The 17,944-nt window shown below is 39.1% G+C and overlaps 2 protein-coding genes and 1 long non-coding RNA gene across 3 annotated transcripts in view; 1 reads left to right on the top strand and 2 right to left on the bottom strand.

Moving 5' to 3' along the window:
* Positions 1-17,944, bottom strand: part of LOC149682651 (uncharacterized) — a 271,813-nt gene that overhangs the window by 207,182 nt on the left and 46,687 nt on the right. The gene's annotated exons all lie outside the window — the stretch shown is intronic.
* LOC149682658 (uncharacterized) lies at positions 1,948-3,554 on the top strand. Its single transcript, XR_016365507.1, has 3 exons — positions 1,948-2,886; positions 2,957-3,063; positions 3,157-3,554. It is a non-coding gene; the product is annotated as an uncharacterized LOC149682658 (long non-coding RNA).
* LOC149682657 (uncharacterized) lies at positions 14,275-17,074 on the bottom strand. The gene is made up of 2 exons (XM_089834308.1): positions 16,973-17,074; positions 14,275-15,815 (listed from the first exon to the last, which is right to left on the bottom strand). Exon 2 carries the CDS (start codon positions 15,724-15,726, stop codon positions 14,656-14,658), a length of 1,071 nt encoding a protein of 356 aa, XP_089690434.1. The 5' UTR covers positions 15,727-15,815; positions 16,973-17,074; the 3' UTR covers positions 14,275-14,655.

Raw genomic sequence — 17,944 nt, 5'->3', positions numbered from 1 at the left:
TCGTCTCTAATTGGCCCAAAGAAAGAAAAACCAAACACTTATAATAACCCTCAAAATATTTTGTCATTGTGTGATTGGGATGGGAAACGGTTTAATTGTCACACTTATGGAACATAAATTGAAAACTTATGGTATAGCAGTTAAAGAAACATGTGTAAAGATGACTTAAAATATCCAGTACGCACATACTTGTAGTTATTATATTTTACATCAGAATTTTAAAGTCACATCTACAAGGGTCTACCGGCCCTGTAGAATAAGAAATGTTCCATAAGGATGACACTAACTATACTTTGTAATGCTAGAGACTTACTGAGAGGTAGTTCGAGAACGACGCGAAAATTGACTACACGCGGTTTCGCAGTCCATCTTCCTATTTAGAGGCACACGAACTAAGCCTTTGACAACGCCTCACCAGAATCTATGACCTACGTCACTTCATTACAGGCTCTCAGTAATCACAAACATATGGAACATATCTTATGAACTTATGATTACACCTATTACAAGAAAAACACTTACTAGTTTTGCCTGTTTTATGTAGTTAGTGTGAAATGAAGAAAAAAATAATGTGATTAGACAAAGACGTGGTCAAAGCATAGTTAAAATATACTAATCAAAGTTCGTAGATGGCTTTTTGCCATCGATAAGCGTAAAGACTGAGTACTATCTACACATATCAAATGTATAACGATAATTGAGAAATAAATTACACCATTACACGTAAAGTAAACCACTAATTAGAATAAGAGATCACTCCTTTAATTACTTGTAGAGAAATAAAAGGAGCAGGGGCGGAGGGGTATCTCCAACTCGCCAAGAAGCAGCGACGCTTACAGCCTGATGCTAGCCAACTCGCCCTGACTCTCTCTAGCGGTGCTTCTTGAAACCTTGACGAACCCCTGCGCCCTGTAAAGTTCTCATCCCTTGGTAATAATGGAATGCTCTATGTCGTTTATTTTTAGGGACAGTGGAATTTTACACTCCCTTTAATTATGAGGACGATGGGTGTAGTATAAGACTCTTCGTTGAAACTTACTAAACTTAGAAAAAAGGCACGGGGTTAAATCTCTGCCTTCCATCTCGCTTTTCGGCGCATGCGCTCTAGAGGTTTTGGATACAGAGAGTGCGCAAGATCAACCCCCCCCCCCAGAACCCCCCTTGTATATCCCGATACTGAGTTTTACCAGGGATCAGGGTTGGCAACTACCTATCCAGTCCGGTTTAAACCACCTGGTTTAATCCGGATTAATCCACTTAAAAAGATCCACCTAAAATATCCGGCTTAATTATGAATGGGGAAAAATCAAATTTGTGCCATAAAAATAATTAAAATACAACCAGAAACAATTAAGGCAAAAATATATGAAGCGATAACTAAAGATTATTTATTATAAATGATAAAACTAATAGTTATGTTACCGGTTACTGTCCAGTTTCAGCTTAAAATATTTTACCAGTATCACTCGAACTTAAAGCATAGCGTGGTTCCAGTGGATCCCCTACAGGTTGACTTTCCTTACGAACTCCAGTTTTGGCTTGGGAAAGCTAGAGGCATTTGTGGGCGGGATTTATACGTGCATGTATAAATCCCGCCCACTAGCCTTTGCCAAGCCAAAATCGGAGTTAAGAAGGAAAGTCCCTTTGTAAGGGATCCACTGGAGACGCGCTAGTGTTAGGTTCGTGCACTTAGGAAAGAAATAGATTTCAGGAAAACATTTTAGCAGTTAAACGATTTTATATTGGAACCGAGGCTAGGGGTCGGGTCGGGGAGTGCCCCAAAACTTATATAAGAGCTAAACAGAAGTACTTTGCCTCCAAAAAACCTAAAATGACTCATTTTTTTAAAAAATAAGGATAAATCCAATAAAATCCGGTTTAATCCAATAAAAACCACTGGTCTGGATTTTATTCAAATTATCCGGATTTTTGCCAACCCTGCCAGGGATAGATTTATTTTTTAAGAAGGAATGGGTAACAGGGTTATTCGGGTGCGCGTCCAAGTCCACGACCCCCTTACCCGTGACGGAGGGGTATGAAAGAAGAGGCGGGTCTTATTTTCATTATGGTGTTGAATGTATATCCTGGTCAAATAAACGTCGTCTGCCCCTTCGTCTGTCAAGTTGAAAACTCCCGCACATTTAGCAGAAATGTACTTCGTATGTGGACTTTTAATGTATGTTAGAAACTTGGAAGGCGCTTTAGATCCTATTTCCGTTTTCGTAAAACCACAACAAATTTGACAATTCCCGTCATCTGTTTTAACCAAACACTAAGCTCACAAAACTCCTGGCCATTCACTAAGCCTTGGTTAACTTCACCAAATTCGCTTACAAAATCATGAGTATGGTAGACATAATTGGCTTTAGAAAGAATTAGCGATCACTTTCCACCCTTACAGATGAAATCAAATCCTAAACACCGGCACCAAATTAACTAACTACCTTCTTAATTGCTATTGAAAACAATTCCCGAATTCCCTCGCTTTTAGACGGCGCCATTTTGAATCCCTGTGAAGACGCTTATCTGTACAACGCAAGAGGGGTCGTAGTCATAGCGACAGAGGTAAACAGGAATAACGTATTTTTGGCCCTTCTTGTCAGCAACGTCACCAATACGTAGTTTTAGTGAGCCAATAAGATAATTTAATGAATTGGCTACGTGTTGAAGGAAGGGGCTCTATACTTGGCTATGAGTCGGACTGAAGTAAAGGCCAAACGTTGTCCATTCCTTCTTAAAAATAAAAATCTATCCCTGGTTTTACCTAACATCAAGTCAACTTGCTTTTACTTATTTAAAACCTAATAACTCACATATTGTTATAACCATTTCGGATGTAGCATTTTTGCCTATAATTAAATCAAAACGATAAAATTTAAGATTAATGTTAGTTTTTTGGCATTTTAAAATTCAGTTTCCACACATTTCGATATATTAATGGATTTAATCATTTCAGGGAGCTATCCGAGGGCATGTGACTCAGACCCCCAGAAACTGAACTAGTGGGGTTACCGACTATTCGTTTTGACTGCCTATAGTGTGTCACCTTTAGCTAAAAACACAGTAAATACTACTCACACGTTTCTTCTAAGAAAGCGTAATTGTTATTTGAAAGTTAAGCGTGTTAAACCAGAATTTCACATTTAATTTCTCAAGATTTAATTGAAATGGGACGTCAGAATTTAATGACATTGAGAAATACGAAATGACTCTACTTACGGATTTCTTCTGGTGGTAGAGAAAGTTTTAAATGAAAGGAGTATGTAAAACATCAAATAATTAAAATTCAAACTCAAGTAATTTATTAATCACGCTATTATGGCATTATTATTACGTTATTGTATTACTAATGCTAAATGTAAATACTTACCATATAACACTGTTATTGGAAAAATTTACAAGTTTTATATAAGTACATATTAACAGAAATATATAATACATCTCTTGATATTTCTTTAATAATTAGATCGTAAGTTCATAAGATATATGTTCCATAAGTTTTCTGAGAGCTTGTAGTGAATTGACGTAGGTCATAGATTATTGTCCAAAGAAAAGTTCAGTTAACTATACCTTAAAAAAACAGCCTTTTTTAATCTCTTATTTCAGTATAATTAGCATTTAGTTAAAAACAAGGCCTACTGTGCTGGCATTGGATTAGTGGCGTCTGCTAAACCTAACCTCTTACCCCCATGTTATTGGTTGAATCTTCAAAGGCTGAGAGAGGTAAAAGATAAGGACATGGTTCTACCTAGACGCCACTAAAGCATTGGCAGTGCAGTAGTTAAGACTAATTAAATTCGAATTATTTTGTAATAAGAGATCATTTAGTTTTCCTGTTATATTTAGAAAAAGGCCGTTTTTTTAAGGTATAATGTTATGTTACCTAAACATTTTCTTTAAATTGGAGTGTTTTACGGATGTTGGAAACTTAAACGCTCCCTAATGCTTATTGGTAATTTTTTTTTAATCCAACTCACCTCCACCAAGATCGTAAAAGGTGCTAGCTGAAAGTTAAATCAGAAAATTATCAAACAATGACATATTACTTAACGTTTTCACTTATAATTGAAAGGATGTCTAAGGCAGTGGCTTTTTTATGGGTGGATCCCTTTCCCCACAGTTAACTGTCAGCACCCTAAACTATTACTGTTGTTGATGGAAAGGAGGAGGAGAGCTCCTTTAACAACTCTACAAAGAGTGGCTTGTTCACAGGTTTTTCACCTAACACATTCCGGGCTCAAACTCTGGACCTCCTTACTGCGAGGCGCAAGCGGCGAATTGGAGGTACCAGTATGGGTCAGGCATAAACGTGTATCAATGCTTACTTATGACATAATATACATTGTTAGCCTACAATCGTTAACGTTTTCACGACATGACATGGCAAACCCCTTCGCTTAATCTTAAATAAGCGAAAGTTGACGGATAATAATTAATCACACTAAGTTAAAATTGTTTTACGCAAAATTATTTAATGCGAAGAAATAATAATAGGTAGGCCAGGGACGCCACCTTATAGGCGTATAAAACCCCGGATTTACAGGTTTAAATTGATTGACGTACAATGGTTTACCCTTTTGAATCAGGGTGCCTCGCTAAAAGTGGGGTTGCGCAGCAGAAAGTAATATTTTGCATAATAGTATGTATTTTCTATGAATGAATGAATGGTTTATTGACCTTTTTGAAAAACAATCCCTTTTAAATCAGGGAGGAACACTCTTGGTGTTCACAGGTCCGGAACAATAGTATGCAAAATACAATACAGAAATCACTATAATATTTACAGTTATATATATAAGCAATTGACTATGTACATCTACGGATTGCAGAACAGGATAAGGTTGGCATAGATGGCGCAAATTTGCCCATTTTTGGAGAATCGCTTTCGTTGTCCCTACCAATTCTACGTTTAGCCCCTCTCCAAGCGCCAGAGTATCCTCAATCGCGGGCAACCCAAAGGTCCTAAACGGCACCCTCGCCAACTCCAGGGATGGACATTCCAAGATAACATGCGCTATGTCCTCTTTGACAGCGCCACAGAGAGGGCAACTAGTTACCACGTTCCCTAAAATGTCAGACAAGCGTTCGCTTGTTGGCAAGGCCCCCGTCCTACCTAGGAAGAAATATCCACTCGCGAGGGAATTGTCGTAGAACGACTCTAGGCCCGGGTTTTCCTTCAAGGCGTAAAGGGTCAAGCTCGGATGGCGAGCTAGCTCCAACCGCCATCGTGCCTAGGAAGCAGCTACTACCGCTCTATCTATTTCCAGATACCATTCATGCATTGATGCAATAGAGCTGCGCGATAAGCCGGCGCCATAACGTTCGTGTTGGTATTATAATCTCTTTAGCCATGAAGTGTTACGGCTCATTGTGCGAACATAGCGATACACCCAATGTGCTACGCGAGCCTCCGCCATAAACCACAGCCTCCCCAGATACCGCAGCTTACTCTTGGTTTCCCTCTCCTCAAACTCGAACCACGCCATTTCACCCTTGACGGCTGCATAGGCCGTCATGAAATTTCCACCCAACGCAGCTTTCCCAACGGAAAACTGGACCCTATCTAATCGCCGACAAGTATCCGAGCTACCGCCTTCCATGGAGTTCTCATGACGCTATATTTGTTGTAAGATTGAAACGCTTTGTGCTTAATAGCGCCAGCCAAACGGTTTGCCTTCGCCGCCAAACTAATCTCGGATCTCCTGACTCTCCATGGAGTGGCGTCCACTGTTAAATTTCACACCTAGGTATGTCACCTCTAAAACTTCCGCCAAAACCCCACCACCCTGCAAAAAAAATGGGGTCCGTCCCGCCAGGTGTTGGTGAATTTTTCGCGAAGTCGATACATTTGTCTGTGCATACTCGATCGTGTACGACCCACAGATATCCAGAACGGCTTGTAGATAGACCCTTGACTCAGCAACAGCAAAAATATCGTCAGCCAGGATAACGAAGAGGGAACCCATAATTGCATTTACTGAGGGCCCTATCTAAGGGTTCCAGGTATAACGCAAATAAAAGTGGAGACAAAGGACACCCCTGCTTCAAACCCACCCCGCTAGGCATAAAATCCGTCACATCCCCTCCAAACCAGAAGCGATATTTTACCTCGTCATAAAGTCTAGCCAAGAGATTTACGTAATTAACAGGAATGCCCAAGTACCCCAGGGTCGCCCACAATCTCGGACGGCAGACACTGTCGTAGTCCTTACGTAAGTCCAGAAACGCGAAAAACACTGGGCGTTGCTCAATGCGCGCAATGTCCATCAACTGAGAAACAACAAATAAACTATCCGACCCTCTCCTATCCCTCCTGAACCCGTTCTGCAGCTCCCCCATAATACTGTTTTCCTCGACAAATCGTTCTAGCCGTGTCTTTAAAATTGCCATATGAAAACCTTCGATACACATTGGGAAAGGGCTATTGGACGGAATGATGCGATACTTTCAATGTCTTTCCCCCCACCTTTAAATAATAGCTTAATTTCTGTGAGCCCCCAAGAGTCGGGAATATTAGACTGTTGCAGGATATTTTAGGAGGCCATGGGCCCCTGTAGAAATGTTTTACCCGCGGAACACATTTTTTAATTTAAATTTTAAGCTTTTATCTTAAATATAATTTAAAAAATCGACAAATATTTAATTATTTATTCGTAATTTATTTCTTCTGAAAGCCAAATTTATGGGAAATGTGTAAATGATCCCTTTGGGTTTTTCTTATAACAATATTTCATCAGGAATGTATGGAGGGGGGTTCCATTCATTCCTGATTTCATATATATAAAACGAAACGTAATTTTTTCATCTGCCTTTCAAGAACGAAAGAGTGATATTGATGATATTCGCCTTTGCATCTTATGTCTGTGTGTGTTGAAATAAGGGGTGAAATCCGTGTTTATTATGACATGTTTGAGGGGTTGGACAATTACTCAAATTCAAGTTGTATATTAATGATATTTTTAAATTAGAAACTTTTTTGTTGCAATATGTGAAAATAAATCCCGCCATTTTGCGCGTATAGGAATAGAGCTCTCGCGTTAAAATGATGCGTGACTGGCCCCTCGAGCATCTTCCTGGGCACAGACGCTTTCCCTTCCACCACCCCGCCTTTAACCAGTGGGCACGAGTAATTTGTTCCATTAGAAGCTTTGAACAATGTAAACTTTACTTACCATAAACTGAATCGAAAGTAGCATGTAACAGGGAAAAAAAATTAGATGTTTAAAGTTTCAGTTTTTATTTGAAATAATTTGCTACTGACTTATGGAATAGTCAGACAACCATTTTTAATCGATTTATATTGATAATACCCTAAGTTCAAAAGGTATGTTCTATAATAATGACACTGCCTATACTACGTAATGCTAGAGACTTACTGAGAGCAAGTTTGAGAATGACAAGCGAGAATTGACTACCCTCGGTTTTGCAGTCCATCTTCCTATTTATTCTGTACTAAGCGTTTAACATCGCCTCACCAGGCGTCGCTTTACGAGAATATATGACGTTTCACCTACGTCCCTTCATGACTAGCTCTCATTAATCAGTGACAACATCCTCATCGTTTAGGTAGGATCGTTAAGTGTGGAATCCTAAAAATAGAAGCTAGTTTTCATGAACAACAGTCTACCGACGGGTAAGGGCGTACGCGAGGTACACACCCATCATCTTTTCCACTCCGTCTTGCTTCATTTTTCACTGATTTCGTTTTTATGAACCAAAAAATTTGTCTCGTTTTCCAAAGTATCTCTAATTTGATATGTCTTGCCATAAACTATCGTTACCTGCATAATGATTTGATTTGATGTTATTTTTTCAATACAAATCGATTAAAATTGGTTGTCGGACCATTTTATTCTCCCTTTAAAAAGTATACTTTACTTAAAATTAACTTTTAAGTAAAAAATACTTTTAAGTGCAGTTATCATTTAAAGAAAATTCATTTTAAAATAAATTACTTACTCGCGAGACCTGTTTTATATAGTTTGTGTGAAAATGTAATTAGACAAAGACATTGTCGAAGCGTAAAAAAAATATAAAGAAGATATGATTTTAGTGTGAAAGGATATACTCCTTTTTCCTAGTTTAACTTTTAGCATAGCTACTATTATCGAAACTGAAAGAGTTGACTTCTTAAGCATAGCTATTTATTCCTCATTTAGTTTTTTAGCAGGAAAATATACAGCTAATAGGCGTCATTGAGTATAGCCAGAAGTCCATTAAATTATCCTAGGAAGTAACCAAAAGCGGGGTTTGGGACTCCCCTCTCTTGTGTAGCAATACTGAAGAAGGGAGACACATTCGCCACCTCGCGATAATTTTTCTCAGATCTCCGGTTTAGGTGCGACTCGTACGCCAAAATTTGCCTTATTGAGAGAGAAACAAGATGGTGTAGCCCATAATTAAGCCACATCGTTTACGTACTCTCGCTATCCCTACTACAATAAAGGGACCGTCTATAAACTACGTCACGCGAAAAAATGCATTTTCTTACCCCCCGTCCCCCCAGATCACGCTTCGTCACGCTTTTCTCAGACCCCTCCCCTAAAAACCACGTCACATTTCTTTAACCCCCCCCCCCTCCGCACTATGTTTTGTCTTACTTTACAAATTTAATTTGATTAATTTCTTGAGTGATATCCGCCCTCTCAGAAATATTTTGCTCGGCTGAAAATTCAAGTTCTCTTCCCTTTTAAGCTTTTTCTGATTGACCTTTAGAATTTTAATGTCTGGATGCGCCTTTTATAAGCTTCGAAAAAGTTCCATAAAGCTTAATTAAAGGGGCACAATTTTAGGTTTCGACACTGTCACGGAAAACAGACTAATCGAGCTTGAGAATTAGAAAATTTGCCAAAGAATCGAAACCATTTCAATCGGCAGGGGGATTTGATTCATCCTCACAAATAATAGGGGCGAATAAACAGAGACATAAGAGAGTTTACGCTGTTTATTTTAAATGCGCTATTTAAATTGGCTATATAAAGGTGTAAATAGTAGATAATTGCTTAAATTTTCTACTATTTAAGTGATGATGGAATAACAATTTGGTAAATTATTGTAACGTTGACTATGGAATGATGTCTTTCTTCTTCTATAACATAAGAGAGCCAATCGGCCTCTTGCTGACTTCGTAACAAAATCAATGCTAAATGTGACGTCACGCATCTAAGAACCCCTCCCTCCCCCTTGTCACGGACCGTCACAAATTTAGAAACCCCCTCCCCCCATAAGAGTGTGACGTAGTTTATGGACGGTCCCTAATATACCGGTCAGAGGGAATAATTTTTCAATGGCTGCTTGGCAAAGAGAATCAAATATCGCCAACGCCCGTTACTAAATTACTAATACTACTACTACTACGACTACTGCTCAGGTAAAACTATTAATCCCATCGATACCTTGTAGCTAAGAAGAAACTAAAAGGATTTCTAAAGCGCGCTTCTAGAATTCTTGCCCGCTCGGACTTTCTTTTAAAATTCTTCTCGATTTGAGGAGAAATACACGTAAATTCTAATAATAAACACCATTCTACATATAACGTCGGTATTTACTTGATTTGCTTCTTAAAAATCCCCCTCGATTTCTTTGAATTTTGAAATCGGGGATCGGGATGATTGATGGCGTGAAACCCTTATACACCTAAAAATAAATTCATTCAAAATTTACAACGGCCATACGAGTTTCTAAACCGGGCTTTCACGAATGAGGGGTGATCTTATTGGTTCGCTTAGAAATGCGCAGAGGCAGAATTTTAGTGTCAGAATGTTTTCAGCCAATGAAAAAATGTCACCTTTGAGTTTGTATTTCTGTTCACTAGATGGCGCTTGCTTCATTTTCAATTTGCCCCTTAACGGGCGTATATATATGGCCAGCTTGTTTATTTTATTTTTAGGTCTATTGTCCACGGGTGACCGGAATTTTAAAGGGATCGAGTATTAAACCTTCCATTTAAATTAAGGCAATACCATAGTCCTCTCTCTCGCTTTATATATATCGAGCAAACGTAAAACACAATTCTCAATGTTTAACTTTGCTAGTACAAATAAATCCAATGCTTAAACTAACAATTATAATTCCCTTCCTTTTAAAATACACGAACGAAATATATCACCTCACCCCAATTCTCTCCCATTCACTCTCCCTTCAATGACGACCGAAAAATTTTATACTGTCGAAGGCAGTTCTCTTTCACGACGCCCCCACCACCACCACCAACAGGCCAGGTCAAACTAAGACCCACATCGTAGATGTTCATCATACGATTGCCTGAATATGAACACTGTATCTCTAAAGGAACCGAAAAAACCCTCCTTCCACTGTAAAACCGAACCCTCTTTAGCATAGAATCAGGAGAAGGGCTGGGGGTTGTGAATTTTGGAACAGCCAAGGTCATTCAGTTTTTATGGCTCTTCATAAACCTGTTGAAAAAAGAAAATATTTAACGACCGTGGTCGTTTTTTCTTATTTTTTTATTTTTTTTATAAAGCAAACAATCTACCCTTTAGAGATCCAGCGTTCATGGGCTGAAGAAGTCACGCCCCGCTCACGTCAAGAAAGACTTCCTAGAAAGAAGCTCGAGATTTCTAACAGTGTTAGGAAAGGGGGAAAAATTTTACCCCGTATCCATGGAGTTAGAAGGAGTTCTTACCCCAGTAGAGACATACGCTATACCAGCTATTGTAATTGTTTACTTCCTTGGATAATTTAATGGAATTCTGGTATAGCCATTGTCACTCAACGTATCTTGGTGGATTTTGTGGGAAGAGCTAAACTAATCATTATGTATGACTAATTTTACCTGGCTAATAATCTACCTCGGTGCGCATTGCACCTTGCGCCTTGCCAGCCTAGGAACTCGCGCTGCTACCCACCAATGAAACGACAGTTAGAAAGACGCCATAAGAATTATAAGGAGTGACGGGGATAGGGCCCGGCCCCTTAAATCCCGCATTGAAAATAACATGGGAGATATGGTGGCACAGTGATTCCTTATTAAATATATTTATTCTTGTTTCTAGTAAAGCATTTCTTTCTTTCAATCTATCTTCTTTTTTTAAGAAAGCATTTAGACCAGCTTGAGTTTTATTTGTTTAAAATCTGATAACTCACATAATAACCCGGCCTCTTCATCCATTTGAAAGCATTTTGCTTTTGACACGAGAGCACCTTTAATTTAGATCAGAAAACGTCAAGCGTATAAATAAAAGATATAGTTATTTTTATTTTTTTATAGCACCAGGGATAGATATAATTTTAGAAGTAGGAACGGAGAACGGTTAGTATTTACTTCAGTCCGACTCATAGCCCAGTAAAGAGCCCCTCCCTCCAACACATAACGAAAAGTTAAAATTATCTTATTGGCTCACTTAAACTAAGTTTTGATGACGTTGCTGACGGAGACGGCGAAAATTACGTAATTCCTTTTTACCTCTGTCGCTATGACCCGCCTTTTCTTTCATACCCCTCCTTCCCGTGGAAGGGGGTCCGGGACTTTGACGTTCGCCCAGATTACTCTGTTCTCCATTCGTTCTTCTAAAATTAAATCTATCGCTGATAGCATCAAGTCACGTAAAAAAAAATCCGTATTAGCTGGACGTGGTTGGGAGTGAGGAGAGCGTGTTAGTTTCGTATGTGCTAATGTAGTACAGTATTCATGTATTCTAACTAGCTAAGGTAATTTTCTAGATGGCCCAACGGTTGGGGTACGCTAAGTTCTTACCACGCCTATCTAAAGGGTCTTTTCGTCTATCCAGACTCCACGTGAAAACCACAAACACACACACTCACAGATCATAATCGTAAAAGCCAGCATGTCTTTCACACTCGAAGCTAAAAACCTATTACAATTACAACTAGATATACTCTGAAGAGTCAGGAAAGGTTTTCATTTTTTCAACGACAACTATAAATAAATAACAGCAACCCTGCGTTTATACATAGTGCTCTTTCCGCCTGAAATTGAATGCCAATATTGTATCTTTCCCAATACTTCGAAGAGCCCGAAGATGATCTTTTCTTAACATGGGGTTAACTATTATCATAGGGCTAATGTACTTCATTTCGCAAAGTTCTTTTCACATTACGAGCTCCAAGGTGGTAGTGGATCTTGCCTTAATCGGTTATTATCCATGCTGCTCCTTTTTCGTGTACTCGGGCATGACCCTGGGTTAACTCACAAACACACAAATACAATATACCAGCGCTACCAATCATGTTTTGTCCAATGGTATTACAATAGCACTTTTAATTACGTAACCATAAGTTAAAAACGTAGATGATACTCACATAGCTTTTCTGAGGAAACGTAATTGTTAAATGAAACGAGCGTTTAAAATAAAAATACAACATTTTTCAATTTTTAACTGAAATTGAACTCAAAAAGTTATGTGCGTTGATAAACAAGAAATGGCTCTACTTACTGTAGCTTCCTGAAGCAGAGTAATTGTTAATTGAAATTAGCGTTTCAAATACGAAATTACAACATTTAAATGGATTGGGTTAGTGGGAACATAGACTATTAGGAAATAGCTTTTCACTATTTTTTAATAATGTATATAACTTAATAACAAGTATTATCCCCTTCTGATAAAAATAATTAACATTGGGGTACTATACTACACATGAGTTTTGAAACAAGGTGTATAAAATTACCTAGTTTCATTTACGGAATTTATGTTTAGTCTAAAAATAATGTAAACTTCACTTACTTGTAACTGAATCGAAATGCGCGTGTAACAAAGTGTATGTATGCATTAGATGTTTAATAGTTTCGGGTTTCATTTGAGAGTATTTGAAATAGGAAGGGGGTCATATTGCGCTTATATATTTAAGCACCCTAAACCCATAAGTTTAAAAGTCATGTTCCATAAATTGTGCTTTTAGTAAGTCTCTAGCATTATGAAATATAGGGTCATACTTATGGGAGATATCTTATGAACTTATGTTAATACCTGGCATATCTTTTATTTTAAAAAGACAGAGGGATCGAATTGAATAAATTCTGTTTGGGAAATACTTTTCAGATCAACTTTGGTGTTTCTTATTCAGATCATTTCGAGATATCATAATAATTATAGTAGCATAAGTTAACAAGATATATTCCACAAGTATGGCACTGTATATACTTCGTTTTAAGAGCTAGTTCGAGAATGACAAGCAAGAATTGACTACACTCGATTTTGCAGTCCCTTTTCTTATTTAGTCTGTACTAAGCCTTTGACAGCGCCTCACCAGATTTAGGAGAATCTATGACGTTTCACCTACGTCACTTCAAGACAAGCTATCAGTAATCAGTGACAAACTTATGGAGCATACCTTATGAACTTATGACAGTACCTCTTATTATTAATATTATTATTATTAGAGCTATACATAGTTTACAGTCATGGAAGATTCCTATCATTAACACAAGGACACCAAGCGACTTAGAGCGTAAAATTGTCTGCTATTTTACACTCTAAGTTGCCTGGTCTCCTTGTGCAAATAGTATGAATCCTCCTTGCGTGTAAACTATGTATATATTAATTCAGTTGCAAATACTTACATGAGCCATCTGTTCGATGTAGTTGGCGAGAAAAGGAAAAATTGATTAGACTGTTGACACGTGACAACGACTATGTAACGTTAAAAATTCAATGGTTAAGGTTGAAAATTGTTTAGTTTCGTCGGGTGCAAGTGTTGATGTTATGTCTAACTGAAGCGTGATCAAGTAAGCTACGCTTTAGCAAACGATATATGAAAAGTTTTAGGATTCTTGTCCAGGGCTGGAAATAAGTACAGGACACTGGACATTGTTCAATAAAATGTTAAAATGTCCCATATTTTTTTAAAAAACTAAGGCGGTCACTAGACAGTTGACCAATAAACTGTTCCAATGTTTATAGCTTGACTATGAAGATGGGACACTATTTTTGCGCGCTCCAGTGTCCACTGGTGTGCGCAAAAATAAAGTTCTATTAATTTCCCAGTCAAAGGTGGATCAATGGACACATGTCCTTTCTTATTTCCGGCCCTGTTCTTGTCCCTTTGGTTTCGGCTATTTTAGTTTTAAGCCGTCGGCTCTCACGTCCGAACGGGGAAATGACGCTAGGGAGCAGTGAGGTAAGATGCAGTGGAAATGATGATAGGCGACCTGCGGCGCAGAAACTCTTCCAGTTTACCTCACGCACGCCCCTACCCATCGGTTGACGACAAGTGTTGCCGCGTAACGCCATAGTTTCGAGTGTGGATAATTTCATTTCATTTCATTTAATTGCATTTCGTTTCAAAGTCTTTAATTTCATTTGTATATAGTTTCAAGTGTGTGTAATTTAATTTCATATACATAGTGTCAAATTCCATTATACAGGGTGGAAGAAATCAGACCAACAGCTACCTTTGTGGACGACCCCCAAAACTGCCGAAAGATACCGTGAATATACTACATTTAGACCTATTAAACAGGGTGTAAATAACAACGCCTTGGGATTCACATCAAACAGGGTGTAAATAACAACGCCTTGGGATTCACATCATTTTATTAAAAGTAAGACAGTACAAACGTGATAATGGGGAGTATGTCTGAATGCTACACACATTGAATTGTCATAGCCCTACACTTTAGCCTATGAACTTAGGCCGCACACTGAAACGTACAGTACAATCTGTTTTGCAAACATATCAGCGTAGATGTTCAATGTATCTTCCATCGTGGTGAAGGCACTCTTCAAGGCGGCTGTCCAGGTCCTGCAACACATTTTCCAGCATTTGTGGTGTGATGCTGTTAATTGCCGCTCGAATCCGGTTCTTCAAATCGTCTACATTTAACGGTTCGGTGCTGTACACCTCGCCCTTGACATAACCCCATAGGAAAAAATCAAGTGGAGTAAGGTCAGGAGACCTTGCCGGCCACGGAATTGGTCCGCCTCTGCCGATCCAACGATTGCGAAAGTGTTCATCTAGCCATTGACGAACTTGAACCGTCCAATCTGCTGGTGCTCCGTCCTGCAGAAACCACAGGTCTCGAAGCACTGCTAATGGTAACTCGTCAATCGCTTCACTAAATTCAAGACGCAGGAAGTCCAAGTACGTGTTTCCGGTGATGTTCTCATCGAAAAAGAACGGACCGATAATTCTAGTGCCAATAATACCCACCCAAACATTTACTTTCCATCGAATTTGATGGTAATGTTGTCGTAACCAGTGGGGATTTTGTTGGGTCCAGTAATGGACGTTATGCCGGTTAACCGTACCATTCCTATGAAATGTCGCCTCTTCGGAGAAAAGGACCTTACGCAAGAATAACGGATCGGCTTGAATTAATTCACGCATGGTGAGACACAAATCTTGCCGTCTTAAGTAATCATCGTCCGTTAAGGCTTGATGGAGGTGGATATGATATGGCCGGTAGTGGTGACGATGTAAAATAGCAAGAACGGTGAAATGGCTCAGTCCGACCTCTTGTGCGACCGCTCTACTACTTGTGTGAGGATTACTTTCAAACCGTGCTAGGATGTCCACCTCCCTACCTTCATCACCGACTATACGGTCTCGTCTACGTGCACGGTCGTGCACGACGAAAGTACCAAAATCACGAAGATTGTCTCTAATGGTAACGAAGGTGCTACGAACCGGATGTTGGCGGTCTGGGAAGCGTTCGGCATACAATGCTGCCGCTTGTTGCACATTACCGCGACATTCACCCAAGATAAACATCATGTCCAGTTTATCGCTGTTAGAATAGGCTGGCATTCTTCTACGTGACAGAATGAACAACACTAACAAGAAACTAGCGGCATCGTAACTCGCGCGCTTGTGATTACAGAATGTGTGTAGGTCTCCTTATCTACAGTACAGTAGGCTAAACTACGGGCCATGGGCATAGACATAGCCCGCGTTTTGGCCTACCGTAGATAAGGATCCCATTCGTGGGATCTTTAAAATAATCCGTGGAGAACTGTAGGTCAGAATTGCCTGTGTAACTCTGATCTACAGTACTCCTTTCTAAAGAAACCTCGTACTGATGTCTTATCTACTGGTATGCGTTTTACAGCAATGTTACACTGAACGTAGGAGATCCGTGTAATCGGTAATGAAGACAGAGAAGAGAATATTCTAGCACGTTTTGACAAAAATCCTCGTAACAGTGGTAGATCGGTTGGACTAAGCCATACAGATATTCTTGCCATATTACATCGACACCATTTCCTACCCTATCATATCCACCGCCATTAAGCCTCAAAAGAGGACGATTTAATAAGACGGCATTACATTTGTCATACCATGCGTGAACTATTAATTGCAGCCGATCCACTATTCCGGCAAAGGCGACGAGGCTACATTTCACAGGGATGGTACGGTTAACCGTCTTATCATGCATTACTGGTCCCATCAAAAAGCCTATTGGTTACGACACCATTACCATCAACTGCGATGGAAGGTAAATGTGTGACTTGGCATTCATGGGTACCGACTTAACGGATCCTTCTTCTTCGATGAGAACATTACTGGTGGAACGTACTTGGACGTCCTGCGTCACGAGTTTAGTGAAGCGATAGACGCATTACCATTAGCAGTAATTCGTGAGCTTTGCCACCACATTGAGCGGTCAGTGTTCGTTAATGGCTGCAAGAACTTTTACATAACTGTTAGATAGGTAGAGGTGGACCAATTCCGTGGTCAGCAAGGTCTCCTGCCCTTACCCCACTGGATGTCTTCCTATGGGGTTATGTTAAGGGAATATCGTAGTATTAACGTTGTTAAATAAGGTTGCTTGGGGTTAAGTCATGAAGTCACGTAGTTCCGAGGCTGGTAGCCTTCAGACATGTTCCATATTAAACCATCTCTTTTGCTTACAATGCTACGTATTTATTTACACCCTGTATACGAGGTCTACTCTGTAGTATAGTGACGTCACCCGATAGCAATATTGGGGGCCGTCAACAAAGGTAGCTGTTGGTCTGATTTCTTCCACCCTGTATTACTTCATGTACTGTACGTGCCTATATTTCGTTTGTTACAATATTACATTTTCTGCTGCGCTCCCTATCAGCTAGGGAGCAGCCCTGATCAAAAGGGGTGCACTGTAAACCTGTAGAACTAACTTCTATTGTTAAGAAAGAGGGGGCCTCCTTTAAGATTTCGTACTCTTCGACCCTATCTAAACGCCACTGTGGATGCTGGGAGGACTACGGTGCCATTCCGTAGGTGGGGTACAGAGGCATCGTTATAGGTATGGAGATTTCCAGTCCACCCCTCTCTAATTCAAGCCTACCCTACCAACACGAAATTAACGTAGTCTGAAAGGGACTTCATGCTTCAAAAAGAATATGTTTAGTTAAAAATAAGTAGTTCTGTTTCCATGTTTAGTTTAAAATAATGTAAACTTCGCTTACTTTCATTTCCTGAATTGAAAAAAAAAATTCATATATTTATTTTTTATAGTTTGTTTTTATTAAAACGGAGCCTCCAAGATGATCTAGGCCGTGCATATCACGAAGCGACAATATTTTTTAACTATTTTAGTTCGTCGTGTTTTCTCGCTTGGGACGCTCTCAGTATCGTAAAATAAAAATAAGTTCAGCCTCGTGAACCCGTCGACTGCTACAATATTAGCTCAAGGCATAGGCGTAGAACGGTGAAGCCGAGGTCGCGTGTAGTAAAAAAAGGTTTTGGAAAATTTCCGAATACCTTTATTAAACAATCATTCCAAAATTGCCAAGAAGTAAAGGATAAAAAAGCTAACGTTAAAAAAATGAAAGGTTACGAAGGGGTTAAAAAATTCCTCTTATGGTATAATAAAACTGAATTAGCAACTTCAAGAAGTTCTGTTTTACTAAAAAAAAAACAACTATTTTAAAATTTTATAATTAATTTTGTTGTCCACACAATCTAACCAAATGACTCAATAAAAAGTAAATAGCCCCTTAAACAATTACGTTAATTTTAGGTTGAAACCGTTTCTTTCATA

Source organism: Phalangium opilio, unplaced genomic scaffold (genome assembly GCF_054372755.1).
Source record: "Phalangium opilio isolate 3A_F unplaced genomic scaffold, DU_Popi_V2 ptg000038l_1, whole genome shotgun sequence".
Lineage (NCBI taxonomy): Eukaryota > Metazoa > Arthropoda > Arachnida > Opiliones > Phalangiidae > Phalangium > Phalangium opilio.
This window is presented reverse-complemented; position numbering and strand designations above follow the sequence as displayed.

What these genes read in the sequence shown, in the direction of transcription:
- LOC149682657 (XM_089834308.1), bottom strand. Translation starts at nt 15,726, where the DNA reads ATGCCAGCCTATTCTAACAGCGATAAACTGGACATGATGTTTATCTTG.